General features: G+C 41.7%; 2 protein-coding genes and 1 long non-coding RNA gene across 8 annotated transcripts; all 3 read right to left on the bottom strand.

Moving 5' to 3' along the window:
* Window positions 1–48: 48 nt before the first annotated feature.
* On the bottom strand, window positions 49–7,091 carry cant1a (calcium activated nucleotidase 1a). Of its 5 annotated transcripts, none has more exons than XM_046415812.1 (4): window positions 6,889–7,091; window positions 1,434–2,102; window positions 1,031–1,234; window positions 49–949 (listed from the first exon to the last, which is right to left on the bottom strand). In XM_046415812.1, exons 2-4 carry the CDS (start codon window positions 2,077–2,079, stop codon window positions 579–581), a joined length of 1,221 nt encoding a protein of 406 aa, XP_046271768.1. In that variant the 5' UTR covers window positions 2,080–2,102; window positions 6,889–7,091; the 3' UTR covers window positions 49–578. The 5 variants fall into 5 exon arrangements, with proteins under 5 accessions (XP_046271768.1, XP_046271766.1, XP_046271770.1 ...); XM_046415810.1 differs by lacking the exon at window positions 6,889–7,091 and adding an exon at window positions 5,675–6,674; XM_046415814.1 differs by lacking the exon at window positions 6,889–7,091 and adding an exon at window positions 4,311–5,192.
* Window positions 7,092–8,297: 1,206 nt separating this feature from the next.
* On the bottom strand, window positions 8,298–9,417 carry LOC124073212. The gene is made up of 2 exons (XR_006845660.1): window positions 8,632–9,417; window positions 8,298–8,538 (listed from the first exon to the last, which is right to left on the bottom strand). It is a non-coding gene; the product is annotated as an uncharacterized LOC124073212 (long non-coding RNA).
* A 1,010-nt stretch (window positions 9,418–10,427) lies between these two features.
* LOC124073210 (SUN domain-containing protein 3-like) lies at window positions 10,428–23,297 on the bottom strand. 2 transcript variants are annotated; one of them, XM_046415283.1, is made up of 15 exons: window positions 23,202–23,297; window positions 22,927–23,108; window positions 22,746–22,834; window positions 22,445–22,631; window positions 22,217–22,329; window positions 21,922–22,095; window positions 21,572–21,803; window positions 19,983–20,131; window positions 19,531–19,889; window positions 19,288–19,416; window positions 17,934–18,022; window positions 17,640–17,819; window positions 16,739–17,559; window positions 16,287–16,645; window positions 16,104–16,172 (listed from the first exon to the last, which is right to left on the bottom strand). In XM_046415283.1, the coding sequence occupies exons 1-7, from the start codon at window positions 23,288–23,290 to the stop codon at window positions 21,591–21,593; spliced, it is 1,047 nt and encodes a 348-aa protein (XP_046271239.1). In that variant the 5' UTR covers window positions 23,291–23,297; the 3' UTR covers window positions 16,104–16,172; window positions 16,287–16,645; window positions 16,739–17,559; window positions 17,640–17,819; window positions 17,934–18,022; window positions 19,288–19,416; window positions 19,531–19,889; window positions 19,983–20,131; window positions 21,572–21,590. The 2 variants fall into 2 exon arrangements, 1 of the variants encoding a protein (XP_046271239.1); XR_006845659.1 differs by lacking the exons at window positions 19,288–19,416; window positions 19,531–19,889; window positions 19,983–20,131; ... (5 more) ...; window positions 22,927–23,108; window positions 23,202–23,297 and adding exons at window positions 10,428–11,038; window positions 11,119–11,247; window positions 11,362–11,450; ... (4 more) ...; window positions 14,594–14,682; window positions 18,386–18,519 and having other exon boundaries at window positions 15,942–16,172; window positions 17,934–18,292.
* Window positions 23,298–24,407: the final 1,110 nt, after the last annotated feature.

Here is a 24,407-nt window from a genome sequence, read left to right as displayed (position 1 = left end):
GCTTAATATAGAGTCCCGAAAATGAATTTAAAGGAATGACACAGAAAATAGGAACCAAAGTTTTACTCAGTCAAAATATTACATACAATATAATTAATTTTTTAATGTGGTCTTAGACAGAATAAAAACAAGTCTTTTGTTATTCCACTGAAAATAATATGTTTGATGACTACTGAAAGATGCCATTTGACATGGAGCAAAGGGGAAATAAACTTTAACCTTCTGAGATTTTACTGTGTGTGCATGAAAATGTATGATTTAGAGGAAAATAATCACAGTCTGATAAATCAATGTTTTGTACATTCATTGAAAAGCTACAGTGCTGTTGAGGGCCACATTTGGCCTTGGAAGGAGAGGTTCTGCCACCACTTGCTGGCATCGTCTGTTTCAACTGGCACTTTCTGAAAACCCCAGATAGGAGCGTATTTTACAGTCTCGGCCCACAGTTGTTCTATTCACACTGAGGATGAGTAAATGAAACTGAATGAGTAAATGGTGTGTACAGTCTTTTCAGCAGTGCCTGGATTGTAAACAACATAGAACAACAGTGCAGTGGCCTCAAGAGGGAGTCTCCCAGCCTATATGAACTCCAAGCCCTCATATTTTACATCCCCAATCTTGGTTTCGGGTAAAAGGATGCGTCCATCAAGTGTGAAGGCCATGATGTACGTAGCAATCTTTCCAGCATCTTCCTCCGACTTCAGAGCCAGAATAATCTGGTCGTCCGTGTTGGGGACAAACTTGAAGGAGGAGAAACCATGAGTCGGAATAAAAGGACCAACTCGACTTACAATGATGTCTTTGAAATCTGGTGAGCAGCTAAGGACAAGGTTAGTGCCGCGACGCTCGTCTGCTGTCTCCTCATAGCGCTCCTTGCTGGCACGTCGAGGGAGGAAAAACCAGCGCTGCAGGGTGTCACTCCACGCTGCAGACTCATGGATAAGATATCCTGCAAAGATTTAAAGTAATACAGTAAAGAGTAACCAAAAAAAGGAGGTGATCAATAGCAAGACCAGACCTGAACCCTCACCTGGAGGCTCTATCCCTGCAGCAGATTTCAGAGAATTGTACTTGGGAACCCAGTTCTCATGTTGTACATCACCTCTGAAGCCCACTAATTTCACCCACTCTGGATTGTTGTTGACGAACTCGCCCTCAGTGGTGGTCCACTCTTTGCCCAGACCGCCAACATACAGGTACTTGTCCTTCACTGCCAGCCACTCGGCTTTAAACCCTTTCAGAGGAAACCAGGTAAGTATTTCACTAAAAGTACCAACTAAACACATACCCAATAAGTAAGAGACCTGTATTCAAAATCAATTCAAAAGTATTAACAGAATACAAAGGGTCACTAAACAGTGGAAATATAAAGTAGCATAAAAGACGAGTAAAGTATTCAATTACGGCATTTATGAGATCAGGGTAATGCTGACCTTTGGCAACGTTGCCATTGCCATCAGGTAAGATGACCCAGGGCACAGCCTTGTCACCATCAATGTGGTAGACGATGCCTGTTCTGTCATCGACGCTGTAAAGCTTTCCATTGAACACCACCAGCTCAGACAGCTCCATGCCCCTGCCCTTCTCCGACAGGTGGCTTTCCAGCACCACTTTCTCTGCATCCCATTCAACTGCTACTTTGTCACCACTTTGGGACACCAACAGGTACCCCCGCCGCATGTAGCTGAACCACGTCAGCTTCTTGGCACTAAGAGAGCTTGTGTCCAGGTCTGCAATAACCCCAATGCGGTAGCGGGTGCCCTGAGGCGTGTGCTCAGGCGGGCTGAGAGGGTAGGTGTCATTGTAGTGGGAACCGGACTGTTCGGTGTCGCTGTGACTGCCTTTCCAGCCATGCGAGCTATAGGAGTGGGATCGCATGCCCGAGTTCAAGTGCATGAAGAGCGCCAGTACGAAGGCCAGGGAGACGGCGGCCATTACGATGGGCTTCCACTTAAGGCGGAATCGAGGGTCAGTGGTGTTGGCCATGGAAGCCAACATAGGGAGGCCTCCGACAGAGATACGCAGACTGTTCATCGGCTCATTCTGCTCGAGTCGAGTGAAGCCTGGGGGAGCAGGCATGGAGGACGGAGGCCCAGAGTGACCTGATGAAAAATACACAGAGAGTGGGTAAGTCCACATGTTCATCACAAAACAGGGCAGCAGACTGTCAACAAGACGAGATCTTATTTTCATTTGTCATTTGTTGATTGACTTGGTAATCAAGTGTTAGATTATAGTTTCTACTCGTTTACAATACCTTACACTTAAGTTTTTATCATAGCTCTACAAGTGGGTAAATTTTGTTCTCCTGTCAACACAGCAAAACCATTTATCTCTTGTGTTTTAAGTATTTTGTCACGCAGAACCATAGAGAAGTCATACGTGAAAACTGTTTGGAAAAGTGCAGTGAAACATGTTGCTGACATAAAATTCACAGAAAACATATATTTACAAAAATTAACATATTTTCTTCTTACTGGCCTGTTCATTTATAGCTGAAATGATTTACTGATTAAGTGATCAACAGAAAATTAATTGGCAACTATTTTGAAGTAAATGTGTCAGTGTTTACTGAACGACTTATTTTGGACTGTGGTTAAGACGAAACAAAATGAATACTCTGAGAGGGACAAATTTCTCACTATTTTCTGACATTTAATAGGCCGAATGATTGGTTTATTGTTAAGGGAAATAATGGGAGTATTAATCAGTGAGGAAAACAATCATTAGTTGCAACCGTAGTTCACCTAAACAAAGTTTCAAATGACATAACTGATAAAGAGTAAGTTAAGTAGTCAGTAACCTTATTCATATCACACCTATCAAGAGGAGAACCTTAACCCTTTTGAAAGATGTCCACAAAAAACCTGGAGTTATTTAAGTTTAACATCTGAATATTTTGAAGAAATATTTTACAATCTCATATAAAAGAATTAGGTGATGTTGCAAGCAGAATTTTTCTTTTATTTTTAATTTAGTTTAGTATATACCAAAAATGATTAGCAAACTACACAGCAGGAAATCCAGGTCGTCCTTGTACACCTCTCCTCTGTGCTGGAGCAGCAGCCAACCTGGAGCCTCTCTGCAGATGTACTGATCTGGATCTTCGTCCTACTGGAGATAAAGCCTCTCCTCCTCACTCTCTCGTTCTCTCTCCCTGTTGTGTGCATGTTTTCCTTCTCTCTCACTCCCTGTGTGTGTGTATGTTTGTTTTTTACTCCCATTGGTGTGACTGGAGTGCTTGAGTTTTCCTTCTTGTGTGTTTGTGTCATCTGTCCTCTTTCCAGGTTTCCATGGTGGACAGCTGATCACATGGCTCGGGTTCTCTGAGGATCTGATCTGTTTGATCTGCTTGACGTCCTCCCAGATCGGCATTCTTCATATGTGCTTACACTCTAGCTATAATTCTCTTACCCTGTTTGACCTTCCTACTGTCATTTTACTATGCTGGTCTATTCTGCACACAGACCATCTACTGTATATCTGTTTGTCCTGGGAGAGGACTGTTGCTCTTCCTGGGGTTTCCTCCATTTTCCCCCCTTTAACAGGGTTTTTTCCCTTCATCTGAATCAAAAGCCTTAGGGCAGACTATTCTGCATGCTTGTAAAGGCATCCAAATTTCCAAAACTCCTGGTTTTGGTTGCCAAAAACTAAAACCAGCCTTACTACACCAAGTGAGGCTGCATGCAACACATTTCAGAAGTTATTTTGGAAAGAGTGCAGCCTAGTGTCCAAAGTCTGTAATGTTACATATATGTCACATCGGGCATTTATAGTAAATGTTTTCCTCATTTAAAAGTCTGTGACACCTTTGTCTCCATGGGTTCTTATAGGTTAAAGTGAGCAGTGGCGTGTCTTAGTGCTTATGAATTCAAAAGTTACATCACTTCCCTTTAAAATGTTTTTTTTTCTCTTCAAATACAGCTCACCATTCAGCTTGCATAGGTTCATTTTTTAATCGGCAACAGGCCATAGAAAACTGAACAGAAAACCGAGCAGACCAGGCTCGAATATAAAGCTATCTTGTTTCGGTCAGCAGAAATTAGCTTTTACTCCTGCATTGCCATGTAGAGAAATTCCAAAACAGAAACAAGTCTAACTGCTCCTTCCTCTTGTGTTTCGCTTATATAAGCACAAAGATTGCATAATTAAGTAGTGACTTGAGTCTGATTTGTAAAAGAAAACTAATTAAAAGTCCTGCAAAATATATATATATATATCTTAAGTTTCTTTCAAACATTATTCCAACCAAGCCTACAACATGGCAGCACTAGTGACATTTAGATAATAAAAAACATTATAATCCTCACATTGTAATCCTACTCACATACTCTCCATAAGTAGACTGTTCGCCTCTAAATCAAAGCGGCAGGCAGATCATTCAATTCAGCCTGTATTCTAATTGTGAGTCTGTGCCAATGGGTTTAACACTGCAGGACAAGAAGCAGGAAGTAGCCCAGCTTTAGCTTGGCTGAATATCAGATGGCCACCTTGTCAACGTGGAGGATGGGAGGAGCCCATTCAGTGACAATGAAGGGATGGCTGATGTGAACAGGTAATTCAGGAAATACACAACCAGCCAGCTGATGTAGCACACACACCTCTGTCACAAAGTTTGTTAAATATTAATGCAGAAATTATTACTGCACTCACAGTTTAGATAACAATTGGGAAACTTGGGAGAGCCCTTTGGATAACAAATTACCTGACATTTATCAAGCAAAAATGCAGAAATACCATCAAATACCGCCTTCTCAAATGTCATGATTTGTTCAGCGACTGACAAAGTTTGGATTTTGGGTTAATGTTTAAACAAAGCATTTATCAGCATTTTTGACATTTTAAAGATTATTCCATCAATTATTAATTCAAAAGATAATGGAGAGATTAGCTGATAATGAAAATAATTGTGGTGCTGATACGAAACCCAACAACCTTCCTTCTATTTGGCCTGTTCGGGTTATAGCTCAAATGAATGAAGATATTTGAATACTCTGAGAAGGACGAACTATTTGCTGACATTTTATAGGCTGAATGATTGGTTTATTGTTAAGGGAAATAACAGGAAGATAAATCAGTGAGGAAAATAACCCTTACTTGCAGCAATACGTCAGTTAAACAAATTAATTTTCGATTGACTGAACAAGTTAAGATGTCAGTAACTTTATTCATATTGCTTCTTTCCAGAGCAGAACCTTAACCCTTGTAAAAAAAAACAAAAAACTGCAGATATTTAAATTTAGCACCCGAAAGGAAATATTTAACATTCTCATTAATGTTAATTAAGTGATGTTGGAAAACTGCACATTCCTGTGCTGATATACAAAGCAATGTGACCTTATGTGTCTGTTCTCTCCACTTACAGGATCACGAACAGGCTGAACAGAGTAGAAAATGCATGCTGTCTATTCCCAACCAAATTCCAGGTACCTCTAAACTCAGGAGCATCACAGTCTGTGGTTTAAACATGGCTGCGTTTGTCTCAAAGGAGCACAGGAGCTGAAAGCCTCTTTCATAAGAAGGCCCCGAGCCAAACAGCAGCCCATTATGGTAGCAACATCGGAGCCATAATGATGAAAACTACCCTCTCTGAATTGCACCAACAAGTGCCTGAACTTAACTGCCTGCAAATTTAACAGATTCTGATTTTGCCCAAATAATCAAACAGGCTTACCCCTCCGTCTTCTCCTGCCAGAGTGCTGAGCCTGTGCCATGAAGTTTACTTCGCTATCCTCTAAAGCAGGACTCCACAACCATTCCTGAGCTCTGTACTCTCATTCTGCTCGGAGGTTATTTGCAGTGCCACCATGACTAGGGCTTGTTACAATGCAAGTGAACTTTAACTACACTTTGAGGATTACAGATACAGTCCAAAGGGGCGAGCCTAGCAGGAGGCTCACACAATTCATTCATGGACTTATCACTCATTGCAGCGGCCTTTGAACGGCCAGGTACCACAGGTTAGGAAAATATTTGCAGCCTGCACAATAATTCTACCTGCGCAAACCTGCATCCTACATAATGGAGGTGTTTCCATGACACAATCAGTGCTTTGACTGAACTGAGGCCAAACAGCAGAATGATTACAACAACAGAGCACTTGCAAAATCAAGAGGGGAGCTTTAGGATCACAGAGTTTTTGTTAAATGTCGGAATTTGTTATTAACGGATTTTACTTCTTCTGGGATTCAGTTCAAAAACTCAGAGTTCAGGAGGTGATTTACTGTTCAACAAGAGCTGATTTAGAGTCATCACAGATTTCCAGGTGCTGTGACCTTTTGCCATACAGGCTGCCAGTGAGCAAGATTTTTAGATTTTTATTTTGATAAAGACTGGGGTGAACAGTCAAATATTTAATTCACTGGATTAGCCAGAACAGACAACGTGACATTGTGTCTCTGACCCTGAAGGATAACATCTGGGGATGTGGACTTCAAAGGAGGAAGAAAGTGTGAGTGAGGCCCATAAATAGTTCACTTATCGCTGTGAGGCAAAACTCTAAACTTCAAGGAGCCCCACAAACGTGCATTAAACTACAAGACCCGATTTGATCTGCTTCTATCCGCTGAGATTATGCTGTATGATAAAGTTATCTACAGTTGTGACAATTCGGTATTTCTCATGTCGTTGCAGACCACTGAGACCATCTTAAGTGCTGGGACATGTCCACTTTGAAAATCAACTAAAGAGCTGCACAGCCCTGAGCTGCAACAGCTTCATTAATCAAATGCATACAACGGTTTGTAATAAGAGTCATCACGTTAAGGGAACATCCCCTTTGCATACGTGTGTTAGCAGCACAGAGGTTAATTCAGATGCCATCACAAATCGATGAGGCAACCTGAACGCTTTCTAATTCCGCAGCCGCTCGTTTCGCTTCGTACTCACCGAAGACGTTAGATCTTCAGCTCGCAGGCCGCCGCTGGTTGGAGATGAAAAGTCATTATTATATCATATCGCTTCTTTCTTCGGCCCTTTTCACTCCGCTCCCCGCTGACCAGACAGCCGATCATTACTTCCTGAATGTACTGATGACGACAGCATCGCGCAGCGCATGCAAGCAGTGGATGGAAAGGCTTTTGTCAACTGGTGCCTTCGCTTGCTGTCGGAAATTTGTAAACTACGAGTCCGACGCTCAATCCATTAAAACCAAAAACTTATTCTTGCGTGAATTCAGCTGGAATTCATTTTAGGTGAAAATAAAAAGTGAATTACAATTGAATTGTCTCTATTTTGTAGCAAGTAGCGCTGCACATGTAAATATATACAAAATTATCCTTTGATCCATCCATTTTCTATACCGTTTTTCCATGCACGGTCGCTGGGGGATGGAGCCCATCCCAGCTGGCCGTGAGGGGTAGCCTACACCGTGGACGGGTCGCCAGTCAGTCGCAGGGCTGACACACGAAGACAGACAACACACACACACACACACACACACACACACCTAGGGGCAATGTCGAGGAGCCAGTTAATCCAATGCGCATGTTTTTGTGACTGTGGGAGGACGTACCCGGAGTAAACCCACGCAAGCACAGGGAGAACATGCAAAGTGCGCATAAAGACTCGGACCCCAGCCCGAACTCTCTTGGTGTGAGGTGACAATGCTAACCAATGTGCAAAATTATCTTTTTCTTAATGCTAAAATTAATAATAATAATAATAATAATAAACAAAAACATCTCAGCACAAGTTAACAGTGTGTAATTATTTGTTTTTGTCTTTGTTTTTTAAATTGTAGCACTGTTGCCTCATAGCAAGAGGGTTCCAGGTTCGAATCCCGGTCTGGGCCCTTCTATGTGGAGTTTGCATGTTCTCCCTGTGCCTGCGTGGGTTTTCTCCGGGTACTCCGGCTTCCTTCCACAATACCAAAAACCTGTACATTAGGTGAATTGGCTACTCTAAATTGCCCCTAGGTGTGAGTGTGAGAGTGTGTGGTTGTCTGTCTTTGTGTGTTGACCCTGCGATTGACTGGCGACCAGTCCAGGGTGAACCCCGCCTCTCGCCCGTAGTCAGCTGGGATAGGCTCCAGCTCCCCCGCGACCCTGACGGATAAGCGGTAAAGAAAATAGATGGATGGATGTTTATACAATTCATTCGGTATGAAAAGAAACATTCAAATGCAAAAAATCTCCAAAGATAAAGTCCTTGAAATATATAACATGTTCAGTCAAAGTGAACATTGCGATGTCGTATATGTTTCTTTCTAAAAATATACTGTGACACCATCAAACACCCAATGAAAATGTGAACCTGTCATTAATTTTAGTCGCAGAAGTACCTACAGACACTGTAACTCTCCTTTTTGCCAAGTAGCTGTATTAGGATTCAAGGAGCTTTATTGTCATTTCACACATGTAGGAACATGAGGTGGAACAAAATTAGTTTCCTTTGATCTTTCGGATGGACATGTTGGGCCGTCTGCTGTAGTTGTTGCTGTTGCCATTTAAGTTGTCGCCAGTGTTTTCGTTGTTGATTACAGTTTCAGTGGTTTCTCTTCTCTGATCCCAGAAATGGTTCTTGCGTCTTCTAAAAATCCTGGATGTAATGAAGATAAAAACAAACTGAGAGCTTTGTAGATGTATAAGGAAGAACAAGTGACTGCATTAAAGACACAGAACTCCAGCTTACCTAAACACTGTCTCCTTGTAGGAAATGGTTGGGTTGCCTTCGCTGTCGTAGTATCGTAGTTTCTGAAGGAGTTTTTTTTCCGCAGTAGATTCGCGCTGTGTCACATGACTGATGAAGATTGGGGTGGACAAGGCCATGAATAAATGTCCACGCCCACCTGCAAAAGCCTAGCAACGTCCTGGAATCAGAGGTTTCTGTCTCTGTACAACAAAAACCTGTTTTTTTTTTTGTTTTTTGTTTTTTTAAGGTAAGCATAATAAGTGTGGGCGAACCGTAGTACCCGGAGAAAACCCAAAAAGAGGTATAGGTGAATTAGACTGAAAACATCTGGGAACACGGAAGAGATGACGCATTGTGTTTTGTGTGTGAATTTGGAGTGAAAGAAAATAGCAGCAAATGTCCGATCCATCCAGGCTGCTGTGCAGACAGCCAAGTGTCTCCTCTGATCCACATGGAGCCTCCAACAGCTTCTGTTCAGGCGGCAGGTTCACTGGGAAGAAGCATGATGAAGTATGGAGTATCACCACACTTCACCATACCCACCCACCCAAACATCCGCCCAATCACACCCAATGACACTAAATCAACACAAACATTTGCTGCTGTTTTCAGGACTGCAAATCCCAAAGCACAAAGTTTAATTAAGCCAATTAACCACATATGTTTGGAGCCTGATTCACCTTTACAAATACTTACCTCATATACTAACCTTCTATTCATTTCCATCTTTACTCTGCCAGCTTCCCATGGAGGCACATAGGATGTCTGCAGATTGACAATGTAACATCTGATACTTCCATAAACTGAAAAGGACTCTATGAGGGAAAAAAAGATATAACAATATTAAGAATAATATGATATGGCCATACTACACAGCCGTCTGTTTTGTACATACCTGAAGAACAAAGTCGGGCCAAGCGTCCACATCCGGTGATAGGTCGTTCATTTGTTTTATCAGCCTCAGCAACTCTTCCTCCATGTTTCTCAGGTGCTTCATCTGGTCTTCATTTCCCACATTCAACTCCTGCAAATGACAAGAGATTCATTTAAGGTTGTGTGTTCACGGTGTCAGGATTTGAACATGCTGAGATCAGTATGTGCTTAACATGAACAAAAAGAATATTTAAATGAGACATACCATACTAATGTAGGTGGGTGACACTGGTGAATATGGGACTCCCAAATCCAGAAAGCTGCAGCTCAGGGTTGGAATCACGTATGCAAGTCCTAATAGAAGGATGGACAGAAACAAATTCCAGAGGACAGAAATTCTACAAAAAGCACAAGCTGGTGTATTAGATATGACGGTATGTGGAAAACCACTTTGGGAATATGAAGAGGAAAATGCCAAAAATCTTTCGAATGGACATGTTGGGCCGTCTGCTGTAGTTGTTGCTGTTGCCGTTTAAGTTGTCGCCAGTGTTTTCGTTGTTGATTACAGTTTCAGTGGTTTATCTTCTCTGATCCCAGAAATGGTTCTTGCGTCTTCTAAAAATCCTGGATGTAATGAAGATAAAAACACACTGAGAGCTTTGTAGATGTATAAGGAAGAACAAGTGACTGCATTAAAGACACAGAACTCCAGCTTACCTAAACACTGTCTCCTTGTAGGAAATGGTTGGGTTGCCTTCGCTGTCGTAGTATCGTAGTTTCTGAAGGAGTTTTTTTTCCGCAGTAGATTCGCGCTGTGTCACATGACTGATGAAGATTGGGGTGGACAAGGCCATGAATAAATGTCCACGCCCACCTGCAAAAGCCTAGCAACGTCCTGGAATCAGAGGTTTCTGTCTCTGTACAACAAAAACCTGTTTTTTTTTTTTTTTTTTTTTTTTTTTAAGGTAAGCATAATAAGTGTGGGCGAACCGGAGTACCCGGAGAAAACCCAAAAAGAGGTATAATGTGAATTAGACTGAAAACATCTGGGAACACGGAAGAGATGACGCATTGTGTTTTGTGTGTGAATTTGGAGTGAAAGAAAATAGCAGCAAATGTCCGATCCATCCAGTCTGCTGTGCAGACAGCCAAGTGTCTCCTCTGATCCACATGGAGCCTCCAACAGCTTCTGTTCAGGCGGCAGGTTCACTGGGAAGAAGCATGATGAAGTATGGAGTATCACCACACTTCACCATACCCACCCACCCAAACATCCGCCCAATCACACCCAATGACACTAAATCAACACAAACATTTGCTGCTGTTTTCAGGACTGCAAATCCCAAAGCACAAAGTTTAATTAAGCCAATTAACCACATATGTTTGGAGTCTGATTCACCTTTACAAATACTTACCTCATATACTAACCTTCTATTCATTTCCATCTTTACTCTGCCAGCTTCCCATGGAGGCACATAGGATGTCTGCAGTCTGACAATGTAACATCTGATACTTCCATAAACTGAAAAGGACTCTATGAGGGAAAAAAAGATATAACAATATTAAGAATAATATGATATGGCCATACTACACAGCCGTCTGTTTTGTACATACCTGAAGAACAAAGTCGGGCCAAGCGTCCACATCCGGTGATAGGTCGTTCATTTGTTTTTTCAGCCTCAGCAACTCTTCCTCCATGTTTCTCAGGTGCTTCATCTGGTCTTCATTTCCCACATTCAACTCCTGCAAATGACAAGAGATTCATTTAAGGTTGTGTGTTCACGGTGTCAGGATTTGAACATGCTGAGATCAGTATGTGCTTAACATGAACAAAAAGAATATTTAAATGAGACATACCATATTAATGTAGGTGGGTGACACTGGTGAATATGGGACTCCCAAATCCAGAAAGCTGCAGCTCAGGGTTGGAATCACGTATGCAAGTCCTAATAGAAGGATGGACAGAAACAAATTCCAGAGGACAGAAATTCTACAAAAAGCACAAGCTGGTGTATTAGATATGACGGTATGTGGAAAACAACTTTGGGAATATGAAGAGGAAAATGCCAAAAATCTTTCGAATGGACATGTTGGGCCGTCTGCTGTAGTTGTTGCTGTTGCCGTTTAAGTTGTCGCCAGTGTTTTCGTTGTTGATTACAGTTTCAGTGGTTTCTCTTCTCTGATCCCAGAAATGGTTCTTGCGTTTTCTAAAAATCCTGGATGTAATGAAGATAAAAACACACTGAGAGCTTTGTAGATGTATAAGGAAGAACAAGTGACTGCATTAAAGACACAGAACTCCAGCTTACCTAAACACTGTCTCCTTGTAGGAAATGGTTGGGTTGCCTTCGCTGTCGTAGTATCGTAGTTTCTGAAGGAGTTTTTTTTCCGCAGTAGATTCGCGCTGTGTCACATGACTGATGAAGATTGGGGTGGACAAGGCCATGAATAAATGTCCACGCCCACCTGCAAAAGCCTAGCAACGTCCTGGAATCAGAGGTTTCTGTCTCTGTACAACAACCTGTTTTTTTTTTTGTTTTTTTTTTTGTTTTTTTTTTTAAGGTAAGCATAATAAGTGTGGGCGAACCGGAGTACCCGGAGAAAACCCAAAAAGAGGCATAGGTGAATTAGACTGCAAACATCTGGGAACACGGAAGAGATGACGCATTGTGTTTTGTGTGTGAATTTGGAGTGAAAGAAAATAGCAGCAAATGTCCGATCCATCCAGTCTGCTGTGCAGACAGCCAAGTGTCTCCTCTGATCCACATGGAGCCTCCAACAGCTTCTGTTCAGGCGGCAGGTTCACTGGGAAGAAGCATGATGAAGTATGGAGTATCACCACACTTCACCATACCCACCCACCCAAACATCCGCCCAACCACACCCAATGACACTAAATCAACACAAACATTTGCTGCTGTTTTCAGGACTGCAAATCCCAAAGCACAAAGTTAAATTAAGCCAATTAACCACATATGTTTGGAGTCTGATTCACCTTTACAAATACTTACCTCATATACTAACCTTCTATTCATTTCCATCTTTACTCTGCCAGCTTCCCATGGAGGCACATAGGATGTCTGCAGTCTGACAATGTAACATCTGATACTTCCATAAACTGAAAAGGACTCTATGAGGGAAAAAAAAATATAACAATATTAAGAATAATATGATATGGCCATACTACACAGCCGTCTGTTTTGTACATACCTGAAGAACAAAGTCGGGCCAAGCGTCCACATCCGGTGATAGGTCGTTCATTTGTTTTTGCAGCCTCAGCAACTCTTCCTCCATGTTTCTCAGGTCGTTCACATGTTTTTGCAGCCTCAGCAACTCTTCCTCCATGTTTCTCAGGTGCTTCATCTGGTCTTCATTTCCCACATTCAACTCCTGCAAATGACAAGAGATTCATTTAAGGTTGTGTGTTCACGGTGTCAGGATTTGAACATGCTGAGATCAGTATGTGCTTAACATGAACAAAAAGAATATTTAAATGAGACATACCATACTAATGTAGGTGGGTGACACTGGTGAATATGGGACTCCCAAATCCAGAAAGCTGCAGCTCAGGGTTGGAATCACGTATGCAAGTCCTAATAGAAGGATGGACAGAAACAAATTTCAGAGCACAGAAATTCTACAAAAAGCACAAGCTGGTGTATTAGATATGACGGTATGTGGAAAACAACTTTGGGAATATGAAGAGGAAAATGTCAAAAATCTTTCGAATGAACATGTTGGGCCGTCTGCTGTAGTTGTTGCTGTTGCCGTTTAAGTTGTCGCCAGTGTTTTCGTTGTTGATTACAGTTTCAGTGGTTTCTCTTCTCTGATCCCAGAAATGGTTCTTGCGTCTTCTAAAAATCCTGGATGTAATGAAGATAAAAACACACTGAGAGCTTTGTAGATGTATAAGGAAGAACAAGTGACTGCATTAAAGACACAGAACTCCAGCTTACCTAAACACTGTCTCCTTGTAGGAAATGGTTGGGTTGCCTTCGCTGTCGTAGTATCGTAGTTTCTGAAGGAGTTTTTTTTCCGCAGTAGATTCGCGCTGTGTCACATGACTGATGAAGATTGGGTTGGACAAGGCCATGAATAAATGTCCACGCCCACCTGCAAAAGCCTAGCAACGTCCTGGAATCAGAGGTTTCTGTCTCTGTACAACAAAAACCTGTTTTTTTTTTTTGTTTTTTTTAAGGTAAGCATAATAAGTGTGGGCGAACCGGAGTACCCGGAGAAAACCCAAAAAGAGGTATAGGTGAATTAGACTGAAAACATCTGGGAACACGGAAGAGATGACGCATTGTGTTTTGTGTGTGAATTTGGAGTGAAAGAAAATAGCAGCAAATGTCCGATCCATCCAGTCTGCTGTGCAGACAGCCAAGTGTCTCCTCTGATCCACATGGAGCCTCCAACAGCTTCTGTTCAGGCGGCAGGTTCACTGGGAAGAAGCATGATGAAGTATGGAGTATCACCACACTTCACCATACCCACCCACCCAAACATCCGCCCAATCACACCCAATGACACTAAATCAACACAAACATTTGCTGCTGTTTTCAGGACTGCAAATCCCAAAGCACAAAGTTTAATTAAGCCAATTAACCACATATGTTTGGAGTCTGATTCACCTTTACAAATACTTACCTCATATACTAACCTTCTATTCATTTCCATCTTTACTCTGCCAGCTTCCCATGGAGGCACATAGGATGTCTGCAGTCTGACAATGTAACATCTGATACTTCCATAAACTGAAAAGGACTCTATGAGGGAAAAAAAGATATAACAATATTAAGAATAATATGATATGGCCATACTACACAGCCGTCTGTTTTGTACATACCTGAAGAACAAAGTCGGGCCAAGCGTCCACATCCGGTGATAGGTCGTTCATTTGTTTTTTCAGCCTCAGCAACTCTTCCTCCATGTTTCTCAGGTGCTTCATCTGGTCTTCATTTCCCACATTCAACTCCTGCAAATGACAAGAGATTCATTTAAGGTTGTGTGTTCACGGTGTCAGGATTTGAACATGCTGAGATCAGTATGTGCTTAACATGAACAAAAAGAATATTTAAATGAGACATACCATATTAATGTAGGTGGGTGACACTGGTGAATATGGGACTCCCAAATCCAGAAAGCTGCAGCTCAGGGTTGGAATCACGTATGCAAGTCCTAATAGAAGGATGGACAGAAACAAATTCCAGAGGACAGAAATTCTACAAAAAGCACAAGCTGGTGTATTAGATATGACGGTATGTGGAAAACAACTTTGGGAATATGAAGAGGAAAATGCCAAAAATCTTTCGAATGGACATGTTGGGCCGTCTGCTGTAGTTGTTGCTGTTGCCGTTTAAGTTGTCGCCAGTGTTTTCGTTGTTGATTACAGTTTCAGTGGTTTCTCTTCTCTGATCCCAGAAATGGTTCTTGCGTTTTCTAAAAATCCTGGATGTAATGAAGATAAAAACACACTGAGAGCTTTGTAGATGTATAAGGAAGAACAAGTGACTGCATTAAAGACACAGAACTCCAGCTTACCTAAACACTGTCTCCTTGTAGGAAATGGTTGGGTTGCCTTCACTGTCGTAGTATCGTAGTTTCTGAAGGAGTTTTTTTTCCACAGTAGATTCGCGCTGTGTCACATGACTGATGAAGATTGGGGTGGACAAGGCCATGAATAAATGTCCACGCCCACCTGCAAAAGCCTAGCAACGTCCTGGAATCAGAGGTTTCTGTCTCTGTACAACAAAAACCTGTTTTTTTTTTTTGTTTTTTTTTTTTTTAAGGTAAGCATAATAAGTGTGGGCGAACCGGAGTACCCGGAGAAAACCCAAAAAGAGGTATAGGTGAATTAGACTGAAAACATCTGGGAACACGGAAGAGATGACGCATTGTGTTTTGTGTGTGAATTTGGAGTGAAAGAAAATAGCAGCAAATGTCCGATCCATCCAGGCTGCTGTGCAGACAGCCAAGTGTCTCCTCTGATCCACATGGAGCCTCCAACAGCTTCTGTTCAGGCGGCAGGTTCACTGGGAAGAAGCATGATGAAGTATGGAGTATCACCACACTTCACCATACCCACCCACCCAAACATCCGCCCAATCACACCCAATGACACTAAATCAACACAAACATTTGCTGCTGTTTTCAGGACTGCAAATCCCAAAGCACAAAGTTTAATTAAGCCAATTAACCACACATGTTTGGAGCCTGATTCACCTTTACAAATACTTACCTCATATACTAACCTTCTATTCATTTCCATCTTTACTCTGCCAGCTTCCCATGGAGGCACATAGGATGTCTGCAGTCTGACAATGTAACATCTGATACTTCCATAAACTGAAAAGGACTCTATGAGGGAAAAAAAAATATAACAATATTAAGAATAATATGATATGGCCATACTACACAGCCGTCTGTTTTGTACATACCTGAAGAACAAAGTCGGGCCAAGCGTCCACATCCGGTGATAGGTCGTTCATTTGTTTTATCAGCCTCAGCAACTCTTCCTCCATGTTTCTCAGGTGCGTCACATGTTTTTGCAGCCTCAGCAACTCTTCCTCCATGTTTCTCAGGTGCTTCACATGTTTTTGCAGCCTCAGCAACTCTTCCTCCATGTTTCTCAGGTGCTTCATCTGGTCTTCATTTCCCACATTCAACTCCTGCAAATGACAAGAGATTCATTTAAGGTTGTGTGTTCACGGTGTCAGGATTTGAACATGCTGAGATCAGTATGTGCTTAACATGAACAAAAAGAATATTTAAATGAGACATACCATATTAATGTAGGTGGGTGACACTGGTGAATATGGGACTCCCAAATCCAGAAAGCTGCAGCACAGGGTTGGAATCACGTATGCAAGTCCTAATAGAAGGATGGACAGAAACAAATTCCAGAGGACAGAAATTCTACAAAAAGCACAAGCTGGTGTATTAGATATGACGGTATGTGGAAAACAACTTTGGGAATATGAAGAGGAAAATGTCAAAAATCTTTCGAATGGACATGTTGGGCCGTCTGCTGTAGTTGTTGCTGTTGCCGTTTAAGCTGTCGCCAGTGTTTTCGTTGTTGATTACAGTTTCAGTGGTTTCTCTTCTCTGATCCCAGAAATGGTTCTTGCGTCTTCTAAAAATCCTGGATGTAATGAAGATAAAAACACACTGAGAGCTTTGTAGATGTATAAGGAAGAACAAGTGACTGCATTAAAGACACAGAACTCCAGCTTACCTAAACACTGTCTCCTTGTAGGAAATGGTTGGGTTGCCTTCGCTGTCGTAGTATCGTAGTTTCTGAAGGAGTTTTTTTTCCGCAGTAGATTCGCGCTGTGTCACATGACTGATGAAGATTGGGGTGGACAAGGCCATGAATAAATGTCCACGCCCACCTGCAAAAGCCTAGCAACGTCCTGGAATCAGAGGTTTCTGTCTCTGTACAACAAAAACCTGTTTTTTTTTTTTTGTTTTTTTTTTTTTTTTTTTAAGGTAAGCATAATAAGTGTGGGCGAACCGGAGTACCCGGAGAAAACCCGAAAAGAGGTATAGGTGAATTAGACTGAAACATCTGGGAACACGGAAGAGATGACGCATTGTGTTTTGTGTGTGAATTTGGAGTGAAAGAAAATAGCAGCAAATGTCCGATCCATCCAGTCTGCTGTGCAGACAGCCAAGTGTCTCCTCTGATCCACATGGAGCCTCCAACAGCTTCTGTTCAGGCGGCAGGTTCACTGGGAAGAAGCATGATGAAGTATGGAGTATCACCACACTTCACCATACCCACCCACCCAAACATCCGCCCAATCACACCCAATGACACTAAATCAACACAAACATTTGCTGCTGTTTTCAGGACTGCAAATCCCAAAGCACAAAGTTTAATTAAGCCAATTAACCACATATGTTTGGAGTCTGATTCACCTTTACAAATACTTACCTCATATACTAACCTTCTATTCATTTCCATCTTTACTCTGCCAGCTTCCCATGGAGGCACATAGGATGTCTGCAGTCTGACAATGTAACATCTGATACTTCCATAAACTGAAAAGGACTCTATGAGGGAAAAAAAGATAGAACAATATTAAGAATAATATGATATGGCCATACTACACAGCCGTCTGTTTTGTACATACCTGAAGAACAAAGTCGGGCCAAGCGTCCACATCCGGTGATAGGTCGTTCATTTGTTTTTGCAGCCTCAGCAACTCTTCCTCCATCTTTCTCAGGTTGTTCACATGTTTTTGCAGCCTCAGCAACTCTTCCTCCATGTTTCTCAGGTGCTTCATCTGGTCTTCATTTCCCACATTCAACTCCTGCAAATGACAAGAGATTCATTTAAGGTTGTGTGTTCACGGTGTCAGGATTTGAACATGCTGAGATCAGTATGTGCTTAACATGAACAAAAAGAATATTTAAATGAGACATACCATATTAATGTAGGTGGGTGACACTGGTGAATATGGGACTCCCAAATCCAGAAAGCTGCAGCTCAGGGTTGGAATCACGTATGCAAGTCCTAATAGAAGGATGGACAGAAACAAATTCCAGAGGACAGAAATTCTACAAAAAGCACAAGCTGGTGTATTAGATATGACGGTATGTGGAAAACAACTTTGGGAATATGAAGAGGAAAATGCCAAAAATCTTTCGAATGGACATGTTGGGCCGTCTGCTGTAGTTGTTGCTGTTGCCGTTTAAGTTGTCGCCAGTGTTTTCGTTGTTGATTACAGTTTCAGTGGTTTCTCTTCTCTGATCCCAGAAATGGTTCTTGCGTCTTCTAAAAATCCTGGATGTAATGAAGATAAAAACACACTGAGAGCTTTGTAGATGTATAAGGAAGAACAAGTGACTGCATTAAAGACACAGAACTCCAGCTTACCTAAACACTGTCTCCTTGTAGGAAATGGTTGGGTTGCCTTCGCTGTCGTAGTATCGTAGTTTCTGAAGGAGTTTTTTTTCCGCAGTAGATTCGCGCTGTGTCACATGACTGATGAAGATTGGGGTGGACAAGGCCATGAATAAATGTCCACGCCCACCTGCAAAAGCCTAGCAACGTCCTGGAATCAGAAGTTTCTGTCTCTGTACAACAACCTGTTTTTTTTTTTTGTTTTTTTTTGTTTGTTTTTTTTTAAGGTAAGCATAATAAGTGTGGGCGAACTGGAGTACCCGGAGAAAACCCAAAAAGAGGTATAGGTGAATTAGACTGAAAACATCTGGGAACACGGAAGAGATGACGCATTGTGTTTTGTGTGTGAATTTGGAGTGAAAGAAAATAGCAGCAAATGTCCGATCCATCCAGTCTGCTGTGCAGACAGCCAAGTGTCTCCTCTGATCCACATGGAGCCTCCAACAGCTTCTGTTCAGGCGGCAGGTTCACTGGGAAGAAGCATGATGAAGTATGGAGTATCACCACACTTCACCATACCCACCCACCCAAACATCCGCCCAATCACACCCAATGACACTAAATCAACACAAACATTTGCTGCTGTTTTCAGGACTGCAAATCCCAAAACACAAAGTTTAATTAAGCCAATTAACCACATATGTTTGGAGCCTGATTCACCTTTACAAATACTTACCTCATATACTAACCTTCTATTCATTTCCATCTTTACTCTGCCAGCTTCCCATGGAGGCACATAGGATGTCTGCAGTCTGACAATGTAACATCTGATACTTCCATAAACTGAAAAGGACTCTATGAGGGAAAAAAAGATATAACAATATTAAGAATAATATGATATGGTCATACTACACAGCCGTCTGTTTTGTACATACCTGAAGAACAAAGTCGGGCCAAGCGTCCACATCCGGTGATAGGTCGTTCATTTGTTTTTTCAGCCTCAGCAACTCTTCCTCCATGTTTCTCAGGTGCTTCATCTGGTCTTCATTTCCCACATTCAACTCCTGCAAATGACAAGAGATTCATTTAAGGTTGTGTGTTCACGGTGTCAGGATTTGAACATGCTGAGATCAGTATGTGCTTAACATGAACAAAAAGAATATTTAAATGAGACATACCATATTAATGTAGGTGGGTGACACTGGTGAATATGGGACTCCCAAATCCAGAAAGCTGCAGCTCAGGGTTGGAATCACGTATGCAAGTCCTAATAGAAGGATGGACAGAAACAAATTCCAGAGGACAGAAATTCTACAAAAAGCACAAGCTGGTGTATTAGATATGACGGTATGTGGAAAACAACTTTGGGAATATGAAGAGGAAAATGCCAAAAATCTTTCGAATGGACATGTTGGGCCGTCTGCTGTAGTTGTTGCTGTTGCCGTTTAAGTTGTCGCCAGTGTTTTCGTTGTTGATTGCAGTTTCAGTGGTTTCTCTTCTCTGATCCCAGAAATGGTTCTTGCGTCTTCTAAAAATCCTGGATGTAATGAAGATAAAAACACACTGAGAGCTTTGTAGATGTATAAGGAAGAACAAGTGACTGCATTAAAGACACAGAACTCCAGCTTACCTAAACACTGTCTCCTTGTAGGAAATGGTTGGGTTGCCTTCGCTGTCGTAGTTTCTGAAGGAGTTTTTTTTCCGCAGTAGATTCGCGCTGTGTCACATGACTGATGAAGATTGGGGTGGACAAGGCCATGAATAAATGTCCACGCCCACCTGCAAAAACCCAGCAACGTCCTGGAATCAGAGGTTTCTGTCTCTGTACAACAACCTGTTTTTTTTTTTTGTTTTTTTTTTTTTTTAAGGTAAGCATAATAAGTGTGGGCGAACCGGAGTACCCGGAGAAAACCCAAAAAGAGGTATAATGTGAATTAGACTGAAAACATCTGGGAACACGGAAGAGATGACGCATTGTGTTTTGTGTGTGAATTTGGAGTGAAAGAAAATAGCAGCAAATGTCCGATCCATCCAGTCTGCTGTGCAGACAGCCAAGTGTCTCCTCTGATCCACATGGAGCCTCCAACAGCTTCTGTTCAGGCGGCAGGTTCACTGGGAAGAAGCATGATGAAGTATGGAGTATCACCACACTTCACCATACCCACCCACCCAAACATCCGCCCAATCACACCCAATGACACTAAATCAACACAAACATTTGCTGCTGTTTTCAGGACTGCAAATCCCAAAACACAAAGGTTAATTAAGCCAATTAACCACACATGTTTGGAGCCTGATTCACCTTTACAAATACTTACCTCATATACAAACCTTATATTCATTTCCATCTTTACTCTGCCAGCTTCCCATGGAGGCACATAGGATGTCTGCAGTCTCACAATGTAACATGTGATACTTCCATAAACTGAAAAGTCTTTGTTTTCTCTTGCTATGTAGAAAGTCACGTAGCAGAAATGGAAGATTACGAAATGGAAGACTACTGCTCGCGCATCGCACAATCTTCCATTTTTTCGATAAAAAAAACGAAATATTGACTCGTTTATTGGTTTGCCAGATTGAATGGAATAATTGAATGGACGGATGATACACGGACCGTTGCTAATACATTTTTTTTTTAAATCTAGGGTAAATAAAAGTTTGAATAGCTCTTGACTGTACTTTGTTCTGTCATGTCACATTCATTAGTGAGGACACAATATCACAATATTGAGTAATCAAAGCAACAACAAATATACAGTTTGTGCTTCTTCCTGTATATTCTCTTTGCACAAAGCTATTGCTGACCTAGATGTATTCACCTGCATCATTACAGCAACATAATCCGTCAGCTATTAATCCAAGAAACATTTTATGATGGAAAAAGTTTGACTTTTTAAATTTTGTGGATTCAATGAATCATTTAAGGGGAAAAGAAATAACTGTTTTATTATTTTATTTTATTTTATTTTATTATTATTATTATTATTTTTTAGCAAGCATAATAAGTGTAGGGGAACCGGAGTACCCGGAGAAAACCCCAAATGAGGTGTAGGTGAATTAGACTGCAAACATCTGGGAACACGGAAGAGATGACGCATTGTGTTTTGTGTGTGAATTTGGAGTGAAAGAAAATAGCAGCAAATGTGGTTAATTAAGCCAATTAACCACATATGTTTGGAGTCTGATTCACCTTTACAAATACTTACCTCATATACTAACCTTCCATTCATTTCCATCTTTACTCTGCCAGCTTCCCATGGACCCTGAAGTTGTACAGGCAGGTGTAGTCTGGATGGCCCCAGTTGCTCTCCACTTGCAGCCTCACATATCTGATGACACGTTCTTTATGAGAGGAGGGCAACCGAAGTTTGAAAGTCTGCAGTGAATCACCATCGTGATCATACAGAAAGGTTCCAAGCTTGGTGCCATCATCATCTAAAGTTTCCAGTCCCTGTAAGAAGTAAAAGAAAAACCCAAATCAACACCTTGTTGTTCTCTGTGTATGTGGCAGTAAAATCGAGTGGCACATAAGATGTCTGCAGTCTGACAATGTAACATTTGATACTTACATAAACTGAAAAGTGTTTGGGGGCACTGGAAATTTTCCCAGTTGGGGACACGTTCTTTGAAATGTGACCCAGTGTCACATGACTGATGAAGATTGGGTTGGACAAGGCGATGAATAAATGTCCACGCCCACCTGCAAAAGCCCAGCAGTGTCCTGGAGTCAGAGGTTTCTGTCTCTGAGGAAGAAAGAGCGAAAAAGAGAGTTGAGGGGGGGATTCTATGAGGCAAAAAAAGATATAACAATATTAAGAATAATATGATATGGCCATACTACACAGCCGTCTGTTTTGTACATACCTGAAGAACAATCTTTGGCTTTACAGGTAATGAGATAGGTATCCCAAAAAATGTGAAGCTCGCCTCTTTGGTGCGGTATGTTTCTGAAGACTTCTGAGGTAACGCTACGGCCCCTGCACACAATAAAAACACACAATACAACTGAGAATACAATGTCAAAACCGAAAGCAACGTGCACGAATTACAATCTGACAGATGAAAATGATGAGAGTGACTTAGATGTCATACCTTGTGAATCCAGAGCAAAGTCGGGCCAAGCGTCCACATCCGGTGATAGGTCGTTCATTTGTTTTTTCAGCCTCAGCAACTCTTCCTCCATGTTTCTCAGGTGCGTCACGTGTTTTTGCAGCCTCAGCAACTCTTCCTCCATGTTTCTCAGGTGCTTCATCTGGTCTTCATTTCCCACATTCAGCTCCTGCAAATGACAAGAGATTCATTTAAGGTTGTGTGTTCACGGTGTCAGGATTTGAACATGCTGAGATCAGTATGTGCTTAACATGAACAAAAAGAATATTTAAATGAGACATACCATATTAATGTAGGTGGGTGACACTGGTGAATATGGGACTCCCAAATCCAGAAAGCTGCAGCTCAGGGTTGGAATCACGTATGCAAGTCCTAATAGAAGGATGGACAGAAACAAATTTCAGAGCACAGAAATTCTACAAAAATGGTGTATTAGATATGACAGTTTGTGGAAAACAACTTACCAAAACACAGTGGGAATATGAAGAGGAAAATGTCAAAAATCTTTCGGATGAACATTTTGGGCCGTCTGCTGTAGTTGTTGCTGTTGCCGTTTAAGTTGTCGCCAGTGTTTTCGTTGTCGATTACAGTTTGCGTGGATTCTCCTCTCTCATGCCAGAAATGGTTCTTGCGTCTTTTAAAAATCCTGGATGTAATGAAAATAAAAACACATTGAGAGCTTTGTAGATGTATAAGGAAGAACAAGTGACTGCATTAAAGACATAGAACTCCAGCTTACTTAAACACTGTCTCCTTGTAGGAAATGGTTGGGTTGCCTTCGCTGTCGTAGTATCCCATGGACTCCAAACGAGCGCTCCTTCGTGTCATGGCTGTAAAACAATACAAAAGAGTGGGTGTCAGTCATGCATATCACTTATTATTTTAAATTTGAATTCTACTATGCAGCTTAGTACATGTCAGTAGCATTAAGTTATCAAGCTTCAAACACTCCCAACAGACAGCTCTGTACTCAGGTCCCACTTGATATTAAGGCATTAGATTTGAAATTATCTTTATCCTCTTTTGTTAATTCTATCAATGCCACTTTTTAATTCTCCATAGAGGTTTATAGAATAAGCGTGGGCCTAAATCTAAAATGCCATGCACTTCTTACTGCTTAGAAGTTTAAACGTATGCTAAGATTCAGGAAGGTATAGCTCAAAATTGCTTTCAAATACAGTAACCCAGTTAAATATAGACTTAAAGAAATGACTTACCTTTCAAGTATGATGACAAAAATCAATATGTAGGATTTGTGAAGGAGTTATTTTCCGCAGTAGATTCGCGCTGTGTTCGCTGTGCGATCAAAGGACGATATGAGAAATGAGTTTAAAGCCAAGCGATATACAAACACGGCTTGTGACGTCACGTCATATTCGCACATCAAAGCGGCTTCGAGCGTTCCTCGAGTTTTTAAGTTCTGTCGTGAGACTCAGCTACTTCGTCACACATGCACATGCGCAGACACGCGCACATCTTTCCGACTCAAATTCAGCATCGTTAAAGGCTCTCTACACCAACTGCTGCACCTCCGGCCACCAGTCTGTCAAGCTGACTAATTTAATGACACCACCCTCGTCGGTCTCATCTCGGACGGGGATGAGTCTGCCTACAGGAGGGAGGTGGACCGTCTGGTGTCCTGGTGCGGCAACAACAACCTGGAGCTGAACGCCCAGAAGACAGTGGAGATGATCATTGACTTTCGGAAAGTGCCGGCTCCATCGCTCCCCCTCACCCTTACAGACACCCCCATCTCCATGGTGGACTCCTTCCGCTTCCTGGGTACCACCATCGCCCGGGACCTCAAGTAAGCTCTCATCATCAAAGGGCCCAGCAGAGGATGCATCCAGAACCATATTTATTTATTTATTTATTTATTTTTACCTTATTCTATTTTATTTTATTTTATTCTACTATTATATGTTACTCGTTACGTTCTATGTAT

The sequence above is a fragment of the Scatophagus argus genome, chromosome 16 (genome assembly GCF_020382885.2).
Source record: "Scatophagus argus isolate fScaArg1 chromosome 16, fScaArg1.pri, whole genome shotgun sequence".
Taxonomy (NCBI): domain Eukaryota; kingdom Metazoa; phylum Chordata; class Actinopteri; family Scatophagidae; genus Scatophagus; species Scatophagus argus.
Note: the sequence above shows the minus strand (reverse complement) of the source record. Positions and strands in the feature narration are given on the sequence as shown.